Below are 18,735 nucleotides of genomic sequence, written 5' to 3'. Positions count from 1 at the left end.
TCCTTCCTCTCTCCTCTCTCCTCCTCTCCTCTCTCCTTCCTCCTCTCTCCTTTCCACTCCTCTCTCTCCCCTCCTCCTCTCTCCTCTCCTTCCTCTCTCTCCTCTCCTTCCTCTCTCTCTCCTCTCCTCCTCCTCTCCTTCCTCTCCTCCTCCTCTCTCCTCTCCACTCTCCCTCTCCATCTCCTTCCTCTCTCCTCCTCTTACTCTCTCCTCTCCTCCTCTTCCTCTCCTTCCTCCTCTCTCCTCTCCACTCCTCTCTCTCCTCTCCTTCTTTGCTCCTTCCTCCTTCTCTCTCTCTCTCTTTCTCTCTCCTCTTCTCTCCTCTCCTCTCCTCCTCTCTCTCTCCTTCCTCTCTCACCTTCCTCTCTCTCTCCTTCTTCCTCTTCTCCCTCTTCCTCTCTCTCCTCCTCTCTCCTCTCCTTCCTCCTCTCTCCTCCTCCTCTCTCCTCTCCTTCCTCTCTCCTCACCTTCCTCTCTCTCTCCTCCTCCTCTCTCCTCTCCTTCCTCTCTCGTCACCTTCCTCTCTCTCTCCTCTCCATCCTCTCTCTCTCCTCTCCTCCTCCTCTCTCTCTCCTCCTTTCTCTCTCCTCTCTCCTCTCCACTCCCCTCTCTCTCCTCTCCTTCCTCTCTCTCTCCTTTCCGTCCTCCCTCTCGTCCTCTTCTCCTCTCCTTCCTCCTCTCTCCTGTCCACTCCGCTCTCTCTCCTCTCCTTCCTCTCTCTCTCCTTTCCGTCCTCCCCTCTCGTCCTCTTCCTCTCCTTCCTCCTCTCTCCTCTCCACTCCCCTCTCTCTCCTCTCCTTCCTCTCTCTCTCCTTTCCGTCCTCCCTCTTCGTCCTTTTCCTCTCCTTCCTCCTCTCTCCTGTCCACTCCGCTCTCTCTCCTCTCCTTCCTCGCTCGTCCTCTCCTTCCTCCTCTCTCCCTCCTCTCTCCTCTCCACTCCTCTCTCTCCTCTCCTTCCTTGCTCCTTCCTCCTCTCCACTCCTCTCTCTCTCTCCTCCTCCTCTCCTTCCTCTCTCCTCCTCTTCCTCTCCTTCCTCTCTCTCCTCCTCTCTCCTCTCCACTCCCCTCTCTCTCCTCTCCGTCCTCCCTCTCCTTCCTCCTCTCTCCTGTCCACTCCGCTCTCTGTCCTCTCCTCCTCCTCTCTCCTCTCCTTCCTCCTCTCTCCTGTCCTTCCTCCTCTCTCCTCTCCTTCCTCCTCTCCTCCTCTCCTTCCTCTCTCCTCTCCTTCCTCGCTTGTCCTTTCCTTCCTCCTCTCCTTCCTCTCCTTCCTCCTCTCCCTCTCCTTCCTCCTCTCTCCTCTCCACTCCTCTCTCTCCTCTCCTTCCTTGCTCCTTCCTCCTCTCTCCTCTCCACTCCTCTCTCTCTCCTCCTCCTCCTCTCTCCTCTCCTTCCTCCTCTCTCCTGTCCTTCCTCCTCTCTCCTCTCCTTCCTCCTCTCTCCTCTCCACTCCTCTCTCTCTCTCCTCCTCCTCCTATCTCGTCTCCTTCCTCTCTCCTCTCCACTCCTCTCTCCTCTCCTTGCTCTCTCCTCCTCACCTTCCTCTCTCTCTCCTCTCCGTCTCTCTCTCTCCTCCTCTCCTCCTGCCTCTCCTCCTCTCTCCTCTCCGTCCTCCCTCTCTTCCTCTTCCTCTCCTTCCTCCTTTCTCCTGTCCACTCTCCTCTCTCTCCTCTCCTTCTTCTCTCTCCTCTCCTTCCTCTCTCTCCACTCCCCTCTCTCCTCCTCCTTCCTCTCTCCTCTCTGTCCTCCCTCTCCTCCTCTTCCTCTCCTTCCTCCTCTCTCCTGTCCTTCCTCCTCTCTCCTCTCCTTCCTCCTCGCTCCTCTCCTTCCTCGCTTGTCCTTTCCTTCCTCCTCTCTTCTCTCCACTCCTCTCTTTCTCTCCTCCTCCTCTCTCCTCTCCTTCCTCTCTCCTCACCTTCCTCTCTCTCTCCTCTTCTTCCTCTCTCCTCCTCTTCCTCTCTCTCCTCCTCTCTCCTCTCCTTCCTCCTCTCTCCTCCTCCTCTCTCCTCTCCTTCCTCTCTCCTCACCTTCCTCTCTCTCTCCTCTCCATTCTCTCTCTCTCCTCTCCTCCTCCTCTCTCTCTCCTCCTTTCTCTCTCCTCTCTCCTCTCCACTCCCCTCTCTCTCCTCTCCTTCCTCTCTCTCTCCTTTCCGTCCTCCCTCTCGTCCTCTTCCTCTCCTTCCTCCTCTCTCCTGTCCACTCCGCTCTCTCTCCTCTCCTTCCTCCTCTCTCCTCTCCTTCCTCGCTCGTCCTCATCCTTCCTCCTCTCTCCTCTCCACTCCCTCTCTCCTCTCCTTCCTTGCTCCTTCCTCCTCTCCACTCCTCTCTCTCTCTCCTCCTCCTCTCCTTCCTCTCTCCTCCTCTTCCTCTCCTTCCTCTCTCTCCTCCTCTCTCCTCTCCACTCCCCTCTCTCTCCTCTCCGTCCTCCCTCTCCTTCCTCCTCTCTCCTGTCCACTCCGCTCTCTGTCCTCTCCTCCTCCTCTCTCCTCTCCTTCCTCTCCTTCCTCCTCTCTCCTGTCCTTCCTCCTCTCTCCTGTCCTTCCTCCTCTCTCTCTCTCCTTCTCTCTCTCTCTCCTCTTCCTCTCTTTCCTCTCCTCCTCTTACTCTCTCCTCTCCTCTCCTTCCTCTCTCTCTCCTCTCCTCCTCTCCTTCCTCTCTCCTCCTCTCTCCTCTCTCTCTCCTCTCCTCCTCTCCTTCCTCTCTCCTCCTCTTCCTCTCTCTCCCTCCTCTCTCCTCTCCACTCCCCTCTCTCTCCTCTCCTTCCTCTCTCCCTCCTTTCCGTCCTCCCTCTCGTCCTCTTCCTCTCCTTCCTCCTCTCTCCTCTCTCTCCTCTCCTTCCTCCTCTCTCCTCTCTCTCCTCCTCTTCTTCTCTCCTCTCCTTCCTCCTCTCTCCTCTCCACTCCTCTCTCTCCTCTCCTTCCTTGCTCCTTCCTCCTCTCCACTCCTCTCTCTCCTCTCCTCCTCCTCTCCTTCCTCTCTCCACCTCTTCCTCTCTCCTCTCCTTCCTCTCTCTCCTCCTCTCTCCTCTCCACTCCCCTCTCTCTCCTTTCCTTCCTCTCTCCTCTCTGTCCTCCCTCTCCTCCTCTTCCTCTCCTTCCTCCTCTCTCCTGTCCACTCCACTCTCTCTCCTCTCCTCCTCCTCTCTCCTCTCCTTCCTGTCCTTCCTCCTCTCTCTTCCTCCTCCTTCTCTCTTCCTCTCTCTCTCCTCCTCCTTCCTCTCCTCCTCCTCTCCTCTCTCCTCTCACTCCTCTCTCTCTCCTTCCTCTCCACTCCTCTCTCCTTCCTCGCTCCTTCCTCCTCTCTCCTCTCCACTCCTCTCTCTCTCTCCTCCTCCTCCTCTCCTTCCTCTCTCTCTCCTCTCCCTTCCTCTCTCTCTCCTCTCCTCCTCCTCTCCTTCCTCTCTCCTCTCCGTCCTCCCTCTCCTCCTCTTCCTCTCCTTCCTCCTCTCTCCTCTCCACTCCCCTCTCTCTCTCTCCTTCCTCCTCTCTCCTCTCCTTCCTCTTCCTCTCTCCTCTCCTTCCACTCTCCTCCTCTTCCTCTCTCTCTCTCCTCTCCTTCCTCTCCACTCCCTTCTCTCTCCTCTCCTTCCTCTCTCTCTCCTCTCCCTTCCTGCCTCTCCTCCTCTTCCTCTTCTCTCCTTTCCACTCCGCTCTCTCCTCCTCTTCCTCTCTTTCCTCTCTCATCCTCTTCCTCTCTCTCTCCTCTCCTTCCTCCTCTCTCCTCTCCTTCCTCTCTCCTCCTCTCCTCCTCCTCTCCTTCCTCTCTCTCTCCTCTCTCCTCTCCTTCCTCTGTCTCCTCTTTCCTCCTCTTCCTCTCTCTCTCCTCCTCTTCCTCTCTCCTCCTCTTCCTCTCACAATCGATACAAACATCAAGCTACTTAACAACCAGAAATGAATGTATGTGATGGTTTTGCGTATGGAAATGAAATCATGTATCATGACTCCAGATAGTGTGTGTGTCATGACTCCAGATGTGTGTGTATCATGACTCCAGATGTGTGTGTATCATGACTCCAGATGTGTGTGTGTCATGACTCCAGATAGTGTGTGTATCATGACTCCAGATGTGTGTGTATCATGACTCCAGATGTCATGACTCCAGATGTGTGTGTATCATGACTCCAGATAGTGTGTGTATCATGACTCCAGATAGTGTGTGTGTCATGACTCCAGATAGTGTGTCTGTATCATGACTCCAGATGTCATGACTCCAGATGTGTGTGTATCATGACTCCAGATGTCATGACTCCAGATGTGTGTGTATCATGATTCCAGATGTGTGTGTATCATGACTCCAGATGTGTGTGTATCATGACTCCAGATGTCATGACTCCAGATGTGTGTGTATTCATGACTCCAGATGTCATGACTCCAGATGTGTGTGTATCATGACTCCAGATGTCATGACTCCAGATGTGTGTGTATCATGACTCCAGATGTGTGTGTATCATGACTCCAGATGTGTGTGTATCATGACTCCAGATGTGTGTGTATCATGACTCCAGATAGTGTGTGTTATCATGACTCCAGATGTCATGACTCCAGATGTGTGTGTATCATGACTCCAGATAGTGTGTGTATCATGACTCCAGATGTCATGACTCCAGATGTGTGTATCATGACTCCAGATGTGTGTGTATCATGACTCCAGAGAGGAAGAAGAGGCGAGAGGAGGAAGGAGAGGAGAGAGGAGGAAGGAGAGGAGAGAGAGAGTCTGTGATGGAGTGCTGGGATGTGTGACTGAACCTATATTTATGACGGAATGAATGTTTTGGTAGGTTGCCATGGTGATGTGGAGAGGGTGATGTGATGCGAATGCGGGGGGTGTATGGCAATACATATAAAGATTGAGTCCTACCTGTCTGACGTCCTGCTGAAACACGCACAGCTGCAGGCGCTGGTGGAGGCGGAGCTTCCGGTGCTGCCACGCTCCTTCCACCTCATGGTGACCCTGCGACAGAAACCGGCTCAGATCAGTCCACCTGTCTGTCTGTCTGTCTGCTCAGCGACAGTGAGACGGGTTTAAAGGGAGACGTACCTGCATGACCTGGTGCAGAACTGCCATGATACCGTGTGTTGCCGCAGTGAAGTCCGGTTTGGTCGCGGCGTCTTCAGAATCGGTCGCCGGGCAACGCTGGAGGACCTCCAATAAGGCTTTACCGCTCTCACTGACCTGCAGACAGACAGGTGGTCAGATTGGCAGGTGTGAGGACAGACAGACAGACAGACAGGTGGTCAGATTGACAGGTGTGAGGACAGACAGACAGACAGACAGGTGGTCAGATTGACAGGTGTGAGGACAGACAGACAGATGTTCAGATTGACAGGTGTGAGGACAGACAGACAGATGTTCAGATTGACAGGTGTGAGGACAGACAGACAGGTGGTCAGATTGACAGGTGTGAGGACAGACAGACAGGAATGAGGATAGACAGACAGGTGTGAGGTCAGACAGACAGGTGTGAGGACAGACAGACAGACAGACAGGTGGTCAGACAGACAGGTGTGAGGACAGACAGGACAGATGTGAGGACAGACAGACAGGTGTGAGGACAGACAGACAGACAGGTGTTCAGTCAGACGGGTACCTGTGTGAAGTTGGCAGAGATCTCCTCGTTAAGCTCCTGGTGTTTCTTAACGGCAGCTTCCAGCTCTGCCGTCGCCGATGGCAACGACCCCTCTGAGCACACTTGGACCCAACCCTCGACCCTGAGCAGGAACTGGAGAGAGAGAGAGAGAGAGAGAGAGAGAGAGAGAGAGAGAGAGAGAGGAGAGAGAGAGAGGAGAGAGAGAGAGAGAGAGAGAGAGAGAGAGAGAGAGAGAGAGAGAGAGAGTGTTAGGGTCTGTCCTTCTTCCCTTCCCTCCTTCCTTCTGATCTTCTTTTCCTTCCTTCCTTCTATCTGTCCTTCTTCCCTTCCCTCCTTCCTTCCTTCCTTCCGATCTTCTTTTCCTTCCTTCCATCTGTCCTTCTTCCCTTCCTTCCTTCCTTCTGATCTTCTTTTCCTTCCTTCCTTCTATCTGTCCTTCTTCCCTTCCCTCCTTCCTTCCTTCCTTCCGATCTTCTTTTCCTTCCTTCCTTCCTTCCATCTGTCTTTCTTCCCTTCCTTCCTTCCTTCCTTCTGTCTGTCCTTCCTACCTTTATTCCTTCCTTCCGATCTTCTTTTCCTTCCTTCCTTCTATCTGTCCTTCTTCCCTTCCCTCCGTCCTTCCTTCCATCTTTCCTTCCTTCCTCCCTTCCTTCTTGTCTTCTCTTCCCTTCCTTCCATTTGTCCTTGCTGCCTTTCTTCCTTCCATCTTTCCTTCCTGTATTCTCTTCCTTCTCCTCCTCCTTTTCTTTTCCTTCCATCCTTCCTTCCTTCCTTCCTTCCTTCCTTCCTTCCTTTTAGTGATCCGGCCCACATGAGATCAAATTGGTCTGTATGTGGCCCTTGAATGAAAATGAGTTTGACACCTCTGGGGTAGAGTAAATTGACACATTATATATATCGGAGGTGTATCGTCCACCTGTTCTGCCCCCTGGTGGAAGCCGGTTGCCATGGCGAGCGTGTTGCTGCGCTCCTCCAACGCCGTCGTCAGGGACTTCCAGTCTTCCTGTAACCGTGACGACACCAGTGCGATCCTCTCCGCCCCGTAGTGACCGGCCTCAGCGAGCCGCGCCGCCACGGTAACCACGCTGTCCACGTTCACGCTGCCGTTCTGCACACACACACGCACACACACACACACACACACACACACACACACACACACACACACACACAGAGCAAAGTATTACACACCTGAAGAAGTTTTCATATCCTTCTTTCCTTCCATCTGTCCTTCCTCCCTCCCTCCATCTCTCTTTCTTTCCTTCTTTCCTTCCATCTGTCCTTCCTCCCTCCCTCCTTCTCTTTCTTACCTTCCTCCCTTCCATCTGTCCTTCCTCCATCCCCCTTTCTTCTTTCCTTCTGACTTTCCTTCCTTCCTCTCTTCCTTTCTCCCTCCCTCCCTCCCTCCCTCCTTCTCTCTTTCTTTCCTTCCTCCATCCCCTTTTCTTCCTTCCTTCTGTCCTTCCTCCCTTCCTTCCTTCTGTCCTTCCTCTCTTCCTTTCTCCCTTCCTTCTTTCCTTCCTCCATCCCCCTTTCTTCCTTCCTTCTGTCCTTCCTCCCTTCCTTCTTTCCTTCCTTCCTCTCTTCCTCCCTCCCTCCCTCCCTCCTTCCCTCCTTGAGTTTTCCTGTTCTCATGTATGAAGCAGCTACTGAAGGACAGATAGCCGTTGCTTACTGCCCGAACTGACCTGGCATTATGATGGTTGCCATGGAGACGGCACTAAAGTAAACAACCTTACAGTGCTGTTGTGACTAGAGAGACAAGGTTTCCTGGATGCTACCTGAATAACTGAGTGATTCGGCTCTTTTCTTTTCCTTCCTTCCTTCCTTCCTTTCTTTCTTTCACTGTGTCTGTAAAGCTCACACACAAGTCCTCAGGTCAAGGAAGGAAGGACGGGAGGGAGGGAGGAAGGAAAGAGGTTGGAAAGGAAAGGAGGGAGGAAGGAAGGAAGGGAGGAAAGGAAGAAGGAAGGAAAGGAGGGAGGAAGGACAGAGGAAAGAGAGAGAGAAGGACGGAGGGTGGAAAGAAGGAAGGAATAAGAGAGGAAAGGAGGGCGGGAGGAAGGAAGGAGGGAAGGAAGAAGGGAAGGAAGGTAGGAAAGAAGGACAGAGGAAAGAAAGAGAGAAGGAGGGAGGGAGGAAAGACGGAAGGAAGGTTCGGAAAGAAGGACAGACGAAAGAAAGGAGGGAGGAAGAAAGGAAGTACAGACGGAAGGGAGGAAAGAAGAATTAGACGGGGTCAATTTGACCCAGCAGGACGACACAAGGGTTAAAACACACACACACACACACACACACACACACACACACACACACACACACACACACACACACACACACACACACACACACACACACACACACACACACACACACACTGACCATGCAGTTGGCGGTGAAGTGCTGGTGTTGCGTCTGGAGGTCGACGGCGTGCTGGTGGTTCTGACCGACCTCCGCCAGACTCTGCACGAACAGATCCTTACTGTGAGCGATCCACTCCGACATCTAGAGACACAGACACAGGGTCAGGTGGTTTATCACTTCCTGCATATTTTATTTTCTACTTCCTGTCTCTCTCTCCTCCTCTTCCTCCTCTTCCTCTCCTTCCTCTCTCTCTCCTCTCTTTCCTCTCTCTCTCCTTCCTCTCTACTCCTCCTCTCTCTCTCTCCTCCTCTCTACTCCTCTCCCTCTCTCTCCTCTCCTCTTCCTCTCTCTCTCCTCTTCCTCCTCTTCCTCTCCTTCCTCTCTCTCTCCTCTCTTTCCTCTCTCTCTCCTTCCTCTCTACTCCTCCTCTCTCTCTCTCCTCCTCTCTACTCCTCTCCCTCTCTCTCTCTCTCCTCCCTCTCTACTCCTCCTCTCTACTCCTCTCCCTCTCTCTCCTCTCCTCTTCCTCTCTCTCTCCTCCCTCTCTCTCTCCTCTTCCTCTCTCTCCTCTCCTTCCTCTCTACTCCTCTTCCTCTCCTTCCTCTCTACTCTCCTCCCTCTCTCTCTCCTCTTCCTCTCCTTCCTCTCTTTCCTCTCCTCTCTTTCCTCTCTCTCTCCTTCCTCTCTCTCCCCTCTCCTCTCCTCTTCCTCTCTCTCTCTCCTCCTCTCTACTCCTCTTCCTCTCTCTCTCCTCTCCTCCTCTCCTCCTGCTTATGTCTTCCCCCTTCTCTCATCCTCTTCTCTCCAGCACTCTTTTCATTTCCTACTTCCTGTAACCAGCCCCCCCGCCCCTCACCTTGGTGGCGTCCTGCTCAAACAGGTGCAGCTGCAGCGCCTGATCCAGGTGCAGCTTCCTGTCGCCCCAGCTCTGCAGCAGATGGCTACGAGCCGCCTGCAGCCGGTCCAGCAGAGAGGAAACCTTCGGCGCCACGCTCTGGAAGTCTGCTCCGCCCGACAGCCAGCTGCCGTGGCTACTGCCGACGCCACCACCGCCGCCGCCGCCGCCGCCTTCGTTGGGGGCGTCGCCGTGTGTGGGGCCCAGGCGCATCCGCTGGAGCAAGCTCCGCCCCTCTCGCTCGAGGGCGTCGACGGGCGCCGTGGCGATGGTGTTACGGAGACGACCGTGTTCCTCCAGAAGTCTGCAGAGAGGAAATATGACACAAATATCATCATGAACAAAAGTCACTAAGTAAGTTCTGTCCTTCCTCCCTTCCTTCCTTCTGTCCTCCTCCCTTCCTTCCATCTGTCCTTCCTCCCTTTCTTCCTTCTGTCCTTCCTTCTGTCCTCCTTCCTTTCTTCCTTCTGTCCTTCCTCCCTTTCTTCCTTCTGTCCTTCCTTCCTTCTGTCCTTCCTCCCTTCCTTCCATCTGTCCTTCCTCCCTTCCTTCCCTCCTTCCTTTTGCCTGTCTTTCCTTCCTTCCCTTCTTATTTCCTTCCTTTCTTCCATCTTTTTAATGATCCGGCCCACATGAGATCAAATTGGTCTGTATGTGGCCCTTGAATGAAAATGAGTTTGACACCTCTGCTCTAGAGAAACATATATGCTTTTGTTTCAGCTTTCAAATATAAACAGTATGTCCGGTTTAACCCTTTATTGGGCAAATAATTATATTTGGTAACTTCTGTAAATATCTCAAAATATCCTTCCTTCCTTCCTTCCTTCCTTCCTTCCTTCCCTTCCTCCCTGCCTTCTTTCTTCCCTTCCTCTTTCCTTTCTCCCTCCCTCGTTCCTTATTTCCTCCGTCCTTCCTTCCATCTGTCCTTCCTCCCTCCCTCCTACTCTCCTCCCTTCCTTCTTTCCTTCCTCCATCCCCCTTTCTTCTTCCTTCCTTCCTTCCTTCTTTAGTCCGTCCTTCCTTCCTTTCTTTCCTTTCCTTCCTTCCTTCCTTCCTTCCTTCCTTCCATCTGTCCTTCCTCCCTCCCTCCTTCTCTCCTCCCTTCCTTCTTTCCATCCTCCATCCCCCTTTCTTCTTCCTTCCTTCCTTCCTTCCTTCTTTCCTCCGTCCTTCCTTCCTTTCCTTCCATCCATCCATCCTTCCATCCATCCTTCCCTCCTTCCTTCCATCCTCCATCCCCCTTTCTTCTTCCTTCCTTCCTTCCTTCCTTCCTTCTTTCCTCCGTCCTTCCTTCCTTTCCTTCCATCCATCCATCCTTCCTTCCTCCCTCCCTCCTTCTCTCCTCCCTTCCTTCTTTCCATCCTCCATCCCCCTTTCTTCTTCCTTCCTTCTTTCCTCCGTCCTTCCTTCCTTTCCTTCCATCCATCCATCCATCCATCCATCCTTCCTTCCTTCCTCCCTTCCTCCCTTCCTCCCTCCCTTCCTTTCAATGAGTGTCCTATAAAGGGTTAATCATTAACTTTAAATAATCAATAAGTGTGATTGAGAGTCTCCTCTTCTTACTTGCGGGCCTCGTCCACGTCCTGGGGCTCCGCTATGCGGCTCAGTCCGGCCTCCAGCTGCTCCAGCTGGGCCAGCAGCTGCGTGGCGGCCCCCGAGAACTCCTCCAGGCCCAGACGCAGCTCGGTCCACTCCACATGGTCGTACTCCAGCGAGCCGCCGAGGTCAGAGGTCAGCTGGGAGGGGTCGACCAATCGGGACAGGCCCTCCACCGACACCAGGCTGGTCTGGAGATGATGTCATCAATTAATAATCAGTAGTAGTACATGCAGTATTAGTATTTGCAGTATTTGCAGTACGAGTGTTTGCAGTAGTAGTATTTGCATTACTAGTATTTGCAGTACTAGTATTTGCAGTATTAGTATTTGCATTACTAGTATTTGCAGTATTTGCATTACTAGTATTTGCAGTATTAGTATTTGCAGTATTAATATTTGCAGTATTAGTATTTGCAGTAGTAGTATATGCAGTAGTAGTATTTGCAGTACTAGTATTTGCAGTAGTAGTATTATTTGCAGTACTAGTACGAGCAGTAGTAGTATTATTTGCAGTACTAGTACCTCGAAGCTAAGCATGGCGCTGCCCAGGTTGGTTTTGCAGTACTAGTATATGCAGTAGTAGTATTATTTGCAGTACTAGTACCTTGAAGCTGAGCTTGGCGCTGCCCAGGTTGGTTTTGCAGTACTAGTATATGCAGTAGTAGTATTATTTGCAGTATTAGTATATGCAGTAGTAGTATTATTTGCAGTACTAGTACCTCGAAGCTAAGCATGGCGCTGCCCAGGTTGGTTTTGCAGTACTAGTACTAGCAGTAGTAGTACTATTTGCAGTATTAGTATTATCAGTAGTAGTATTATTTGCAGTACTAGTACGAGCAGTAGTAGTATTATTTGCAGTACTAGTACGAGCAGTAGTAGTATTATTTGCAGTATAAGTACCTCGAAGCTGAGCTTGGCGCTGCCCAGGTTGGTTTTGCAGTATTAGTATATGCAGTAGTAGTATTATTTGCAGTACTAGTATATGCAGTAGTAGTATTATTTGCAGTACTAGTATATGCAGTAGTAGTATTATTTGCAGTATAAGTACCTCAAAGCTGAGCTTGGCGCTGCCCAGGTTGGTTTTGCAGTACTAGTATTAGCAGTAGTAGTATTATTTGCAGTACTAGTATTAGCAGTAGTAGTATTATTTGCAGTACTAGTATTAGCAGTAGTAGTATTATTTGCAGTACTAGTATTAGCAGTAGTAGTATTATTTGCAGTACTAGTATTGGCAGTAGTAGTATTATTTGCAGTACTAGTATTAGCAGTAGTAGTATTATTTGCAGTACTAGTATTAGCAGTAGTAGTATTATTTGCAGTACTAGTATTAGCAGTAGTAGTATTATTTGCAGTACTAGTATATGCAGTAGTAGTATTATTTGCAGTACTAGTACCTCGAAGCTGAGCTTGGCGCTGCCCAGGTTGGTTTTGCAGTACTAGTATTAGCAGTAGTAGTATTATTTGCAGTACTAGTATTAGCAGTAGTAGTATTATTTGCAGTACTAGTATATGCAGTAGTAGTATTATTTGCAGTACTAGTACCTCGAAGCTGAGCTTGGCGCTGCCCAGGTTGGTTTTGCAGTACTAGTATATGCAGTAGTAGTATTATTTGCAGTATTAGTATATGCAGTAGTAGTATTATTTGCAGTACTAGTACCTCGAAGCTAAGCATGGCGCTGCCCAGGTTGGTTTTGCAGTACTAGTACGAGCAGTAGTAGTACTATTTGCAGTACTAGTATATGCAGTAGTAGTATTATTTGCAGTACTAGTATTTGCAGTAGTAGTATTATTTGCAGTACTAGTATTTGCAGTAGTAGTATTATTTGCAGTACTAGTATTTGCAGTAGTAGTATTATTTGCAGTACTAGTATTAGCAGTAGTAGTATTATTTGCAGTACTAGTATATGCAGTAGTAGTATTATTTGCAGTACTAGTACCTCGAAGCTGAGCTTGGCGCTGCCCAGGTTGGTTTTGCAGTACTAGTATATGCAGTAGTAGTATTATTTGCAGTACTAGTACCTCGAAGCTGAGCTTGGCGCTGCCCAGGTTGGTTTTGCAGTACTAGTATATGCAGTAGTAGTATTATTTGCAGTACTAGTACCTCGAAGCTGAGCTTGGCGCTGCCCAGGTTGGTTTTGCAGTACTAGTATTAGCAGTAGTAGTATTATTTGCAGTACTAGTATTAGCAGTAGTAGTATTATTTGCAGTACTAGTACCTCGAAGCTGAGCTTGGCGCTGCCCAGGTTGGTCTTGTGCTTCTGCCAGAACGTGTCGGGCTTGATGAGCAGCGCTGAGTGGATGTTGGAGGAGAACGACTCCTGCAGCGTTCGCAGCACCGGCTTCACACTGTCCCACTTACTGCCGCGCATGTCCACCACCACCGTGAAGCCTCGAGCTCGGACGTCCTCGCTGAGAGACACACAGGAAGTGACAGGAAGTGACAGGAAGTGACAGGAAGTGACAGTAAATACCTCCGCACCTCGAACCAGCATGTGACACAAAGGAATCATCCAGTCTTTGCAGATTTTCATTGAACTACCTTCAAATTTTGTTAAATCAAGGAAAGTTTTTCTGCATGAAATGATCCTTTCCTTCCTTCCTTCCTTCTGTCCTTCTTTCCTTCCTTCCTTACTCCCTCCTTTCCTTCCTTCTTTCCTTCTGTCTTTCTGTCCTTCCCTCCTTCCTTCCTCCCGTCTTTCTCCCTTTCTTTCTTTCCTCCCTCCTTCCTTCCTTCCTTCCTTCCTCCCTCCCTCTTACCTTCCTTCCTTCTTTCCTCCTTCCCTCCTTCTGTCCTTCCCTCCTTTCCTCCTTCCTTCTCTCTTTCCTTTCCTCCTTTCCTCCCTCCCTTCAATCCTCTCCCTCCCTTCCAGCCTTCCATCCTTCCTTCCTTTCCTCCTTTCCTCCCTCCCTTCAATCCTCTCCCTCCCTTCCAGCCTTCCATCCTTCCTTCCTTTCCTCCTTTCCTTCCTTCTTTCTCCCTCCCTGCCTCCTTTCCTCCCTTCCTTCCACCATAATGCAAATTTCCAGAAATCTCTGCAGTATTTTCTCAGAACTACCTTCGAATTTTGCTAAATCAAGGAAACTTTTCTGCATGAAATCAACAGAAGATTGTGTTTTGGATCATTTTATGGATCGTCATCGCAGCATTCAAATGGAAGATGGGGCAGAAATGAAGCGACAGACCGAGAAAAACTATTCCCAAATGTTCCCAAATGAGTCAGTCAGAGGAATACAAACTAATATTGTTCAGACAGCAAACATGGACATAATTTACCTCAAATATTTTGCAATTTTACCTCCAAAGATCACAGAAAACCTGCAGCAAAATCAAACATTTCTTTCTCTTCTGTTTAATTCTTTATAATATTTTTTTTAGGGACGTTTTAATCTCAAAGAGAAGAGATGCATTGCAGCAGAGGAAAGCCACTGGCTAGTTTCCATCTGCAGTCCCTTTGATAGTCAGACAGTAGAAGTACAAACAGTAGACGGAGCAGACAGACATCAGTACAACAGGTAGAGCAGAGCAGAGAGAGTATAGACACAACAAGCACCACACACACACATCAGGACGGAGGAGAGACATAGATTAGTAGAGCAGCTCAAACCAGGACCGAAACAACGAGAGCTCAAGTCAAGGAAGGGAGGGAGGAAAAAGGAAGGAAAGGAGGAAGGGAGGGAGGGGGGAAGGGAGGAAGGAAAGAAGGAAGGGAGGAAAGAGAAAGGAAGGAAAGAAAGAGAGAAGGAGGCAGGGAGGGAGGAAGGAACGGAGGAAAGGAAAGAAGGAAGGAAGGAAGGAAAGGAGGGAGGGAGGAAAGATGGAAGGAAGGAACAGAGGAAAGGACAGAAGCAAGGGAAGGAAGGAAGAGAGGAAGGGAGAAAGGAAAACACGTGTTTTTTTGCTGCAAACGTCATACATGTAGCTATGTGTATCATAGCTACATGTATGACGTTTGCAGCAAAAAAACACGTGTTTTCCTGGTTTGGCGTATATTAGTATTCATAGTAGACTCAACAGTAATAAAATATTCTGATATTGTTTGATAGGTATTTTGAAAAACAGACTATATATATATGTATACACACACTACACTAATATATGATAGAGATGCAGAAGCAGATAAAGGCAGTAAAAGTACTACTCATGAAAAAACAATATATGAATAAATTATATATATATATATATATATATGAATATACACAGATATATAGATATAGCCTATATATAGACAGAGATAAATATATATGAATATACATAGATATATATCTATATATAGATATATATGTAGGAATACACCGCACAGTGCTCAGCCATTTTGCTGCTTTGGTGGTTGTCTACGGGTAGGATGACCGGTCCAAAATGGCGGCCGTCTACAGTTAGCCAGTTAGCTGAGTTAGCCGCCGAGCTTGCCGCAGAGTTAGCAGCCGTGCTAGCAACGGAGTTAGCCGGAGAGCTAACCGACGAGCTAGCCGTCGAGCTAACCGACGAGCTAGCCGTCGAGCTAACCGACGAGCTAGCCGTCGAGCTAACCGACGAGCTAGCAACTGAGTTAGCAGCAGGAAGGGGGCGGGACTTCCGCGGATTCGGCGGGAACTCGGCTGATTTTTTACCAATTTTTACACAACTTTGAAGCCTAATTTCATAAATTTGGCGATTTTTTTTAACCATTCAAAGTTAGCAGGGTGGTTAACAACACACTTTTCTGTTGTATTTCAAACTCAGAACATATTTATTCATATTTTACACGGACTTTTAAGGGTTAAAACGGCATAATATTTGCTGTTATCATCCTTATTGAATATCTTACACGTTCATGTCTAGCTATAGATACGCTAACAGTCATTCAGCCCCAGTAACAACAAAGATAACAGACAATTAATACAACAGCAGCTAAAATATTAAATTAAATTAAAGTTTCTAAGTGTACAAACCTTATTTTTGGTAGCAGTTATCATGAGAGACGGGTAAAGAGACGGGTACCTTGGTATGGTCGACAAGTAAGTGACCAGTCGACTGAGGTCTTCCTGTTTTATTCGATCATGATTGGTCCTGGCAGGGAAGGTCAGGATTGGTCCGCCTCGTTTGTCCCGTCCACCTTTAGAAAATAAACCAAACCTGATCAGATGAAAGATGAAGTCCAGACGGGAGCAGAGTGAGAGTTTAGCTGCAGCTGTTTGAGTTCGTGTTACCTGAGACGAAGGCCACTTTCTCTCTGAGCACCGTCAAGACGTCGACCGCCCGGACACACTCCGCTTTACCGGAACCTGAAAAAACACACACACGGTTCAGGAAGGAGGTTTAAAGAATGATGATGTGATAGACGGATGTGTGTTTAACCCTCACAGACGCTTCACAGTTATAAATTCATCCCTAACCCTCCTGTTGTCCTCGAGTCAAGGAAGGAAGGAAGGGAGGGAAGGAGGAAAGAAGGAAGGGAGGAAGTAAGGAGGGAAGGAAAGGAAAGGAGGAAGGTGGGAATGAAAGGAAGGAAAGAAATGATGGAGGAAAGAAGGAAGGAAGAAACGAGGCAGGGAGGAAGAAAGGAAAGAAGGACAGAGGAAAGAAGGAAGGAAGGAAGGAAGTAAAGGAGGGAGGAAAGGAACGAACAAGGAAAGAAGGAAAGGAGGAAAGAAGGAAAGGAGGCAGGAAGGAAGGAGGGAAGGAAAGATGGAAGGAAGGAGGGAGGGAGGGAGGAAAGAAGGAACGTGGGAGGAAGGTAGGAGGGAAGGAAAGATAGAAGGAAGGAAGGAAGTAAGGAATAAAGGAGGGAGGATGGAAAGAAGGAACAGTCAAAACAGACGAGATGAAAGAGGTTTAAAGAATGATGATAGACGGATGTGTGTTATACGTCATCAGTTACAGATAATAAGCAGATAATAAGCTCCTGTTGTCCTCGAGTCAAGGAAGGAAGGAAGGGAGGGAAGGAAAGAAGGAAGGGAGGAAAGGAAAGAAGGAGGGGAGGGAGAAAGGAAAAGAGGAAGAGAGGCAGGAAAGGAAAGAAGGAAGGTAGGAGGGAGGGAGAAAGGAGAAGAGGCAGGGAGGGAGGAGGGAAGGAAGGAAGGAAGGAAGGAGGAAGGAAGGAGGGAGGGAGGAAAGAAGGAAGGAAGGGAGGAAAGAAGGAACAAGGAAAGAAGGAAGGGAGGAAGAGGAAAGGGAGGAAGGAAGGTAGGAGGGAGGGGAGGGAGGAAAGAAGGAAGGAAGGGAGGAAAGAAGGAACAAGGGAAAGAAAGAAGGGAGGAAGAGGAAAGGAAGGAAGGAAGGGAAGGAGGGAGGAAAGAAGGAAGGGAGGAAGAGGAAAGGAAGGAATGAAGGGAAGGAGGGAGGAAAGAAGGAAGGGAGGAATGAAAGGAAGGAAGGGAGGAGGATGGAAAGAAGGAACAGTCAAAACAGACGAGATGAAAGAGGACTAAAGAATGATGATGTGATAGACGCTTCAGAGTTATACGTCATCAGTTTACAGATCATAAGCTCCTCGAGTCAAGGAAGGAAGGGAGGAAGGAGGATGGAAGGAAAGGAAGAAGGGAAGGAAAGATGGAAGGAAGGAAGGAAAGATGGAAGGAAGGTAGGAGGGAAGGAAGGAAGGAAAGATGGAAGGGAGGAAGGTAGTGAGGAGGAAAGAAAAAGAAGGAGGGAGGGAGGGAGGAGGAAGGAAAGAAGGACAGAGGGAAGAAGGAAGGTAGGGGAGGAAGGAAGGTAGGGAAAGGAAGGAAGAAAGGAAGGAGGGAGGGGAGGAAAGAAGGAAGGGGAGGGAGGAAGGAAGGAGGGAGGGAGGAAAGAAGGAAGGGAGGAAGGAAGGAAGGAATGTAGGAGGGAAGGGAGGAAGGAAAGGACGGACAGAGGAAAGAAGGAAGGAAGGAAGGTAGGGAGGGAAAAGAAGGACAGAGGAAAGAAGGAAGGGAGGAAGGTAGCGGGGGAGGAAAGAGGTTTAAAAGAATGATGAATGATGCTTCAGAGTTATACGCCATCTCAGTCACAGATAATAAGCTCCTGTTGTCCTCGAGTCAAGGAAGGAAGGAAGGAAGGAAGGAAGGAGGGAAGGGAGGAATGAAAGGAAGGAAAGGAAGGATGGAGGAAAGAAGGAAGGGAGGAAGTAGGGAAGGACGGAAGGAGGGGGAGGAAAGGAAAGAAGGAAGGTAGGAAGGAAGGGAGTAGGAAAGAAAGAAGGAGAAGGAGGGGAAGGAAGGAAGGAAGGAAGGAAGGAGGGAGGGAGGGGAGGGAGGAAAGAAGGAACATGGAAAGAAGGAAGGTAGGAGGGAAAGAAAGATGGTAGGAAGGAAGGAAGGAAGGAAGGAAAGAAACAGTCAAAACAGACAGGGTCAATTTGACCCGGGAGGACGGGTCCTCCCTTCCTTCTTTCTTTCCTCCATCCCCCTTTTTTTCCTTCCTTCTGTCCTTCCTTCCTCCCCTCCGTCGTTCTTTCCTTCCCTCATTCCTTCCTTCCTACCTTCCTTTCTTCCTTCTTCCCTTCTACCTTCCCTTCCTCCCTCCCTCCCTCCTACCTTTCCTCCCTACCTCCCTCCCTCCCTCTCTTTCTTTCCTCCCTCCTACCTTCCTTCCCTTCCTCCCCTCCCCTCCCTCTCTCTTGCTTTCCTCCCTCTTACCTTCCTTCCTTCCTTCCTTCCCTCCCCTCCCTCTCCTCTTGCTTTCCTCCCTCTTACCTTCCTTCCTTCCTTTCTCCCTCCCTCCTACCTTCTTTCCTTCTTCCCTCCCCTCCCTCCTCCCTTCCTTCCTTCTTCCGTCCCCTCCCTCTTACCTTCCTTCCTTCCTCCCTCCCCTCCCTCTCTCTTGCTTTCCTCCCTCTTACCCTTCCTTCCTTCCTTTCTCCCCTCCCTCCTACCTTCTTTCCTTCTTCCCTCCCTCCCTCCTCCCCTTCCTTCCTTCTTCCCTCCCTCCCCTCTTACCTTCCTTCCTTCCTCCCTCCCCTCCCTCTCTCTTGCTTTCCTCCCTCTTACCTTCCTTCCTTCCTTTCTCCCCTCCCTCTCTCTCTCTTGCTTTCCTCCCTCTTACCTTCCTTTCCTCCCTCCTCCCTTCCTTCCTTCTTCCGTCCCTCCCTCTTACCTTCCCTTCCTTCCTTCCTCCCTCCCCTCCCTCTCTCTTGCTTTCCTCCCTCTTACCTTCCTTCCTTCCTTCCTCCCTCCCCCTCCCTCTCTCTTGCTTTCCTCCCTCTTACCTTCCTTCCTTCCTTTCTCCCTCCCTCCTACCTTCTTTCCTTCTTCCCTCCCCTCCCTCCCTCCCTTCCTTCCTTCTTCCCTCCCTCCCTCCTACCTTCCTTCCTTCCCTCCCTCCCTCCCTCCCT

General features: G+C 49.9%; 1 protein-coding gene across 1 annotated transcript; it reads right to left on the bottom strand.

Moving 5' to 3' along the window:
* Positions 1-4,854: 4,854 nt before the first annotated feature.
* LOC128354785 (kalirin-like) lies at positions 4,855-15,703 on the bottom strand (the record flags this gene model as incomplete). The annotated part of the gene is made up of 10 exons (XM_053314943.1): positions 4,855-4,947; positions 5,035-5,169; positions 5,585-5,716; positions 6,501-6,692; positions 7,967-8,089; positions 8,805-9,147; positions 10,407-10,630; positions 12,658-12,850; positions 15,420-15,534; positions 15,629-15,703. Coding segments are annotated over 10 exons (1,625 nt in total), but the record flags the coding sequence as incomplete, so codon positions are not given.
* Positions 15,704-18,735: the final 3,032 nt, after the last annotated feature.

This window comes from Scomber japonicus, unplaced genomic scaffold (genome assembly GCF_027409825.1).
Source record: "Scomber japonicus isolate fScoJap1 unplaced genomic scaffold, fScoJap1.pri scaffold_581, whole genome shotgun sequence".
NCBI classification, from domain to species: Eukaryota; Metazoa; Chordata; class Actinopteri; order Scombriformes; family Scombridae; genus Scomber; species Scomber japonicus.
Note: the sequence above shows the minus strand (reverse complement) of the source record. Positions and strands in the feature narration are given on the sequence as shown.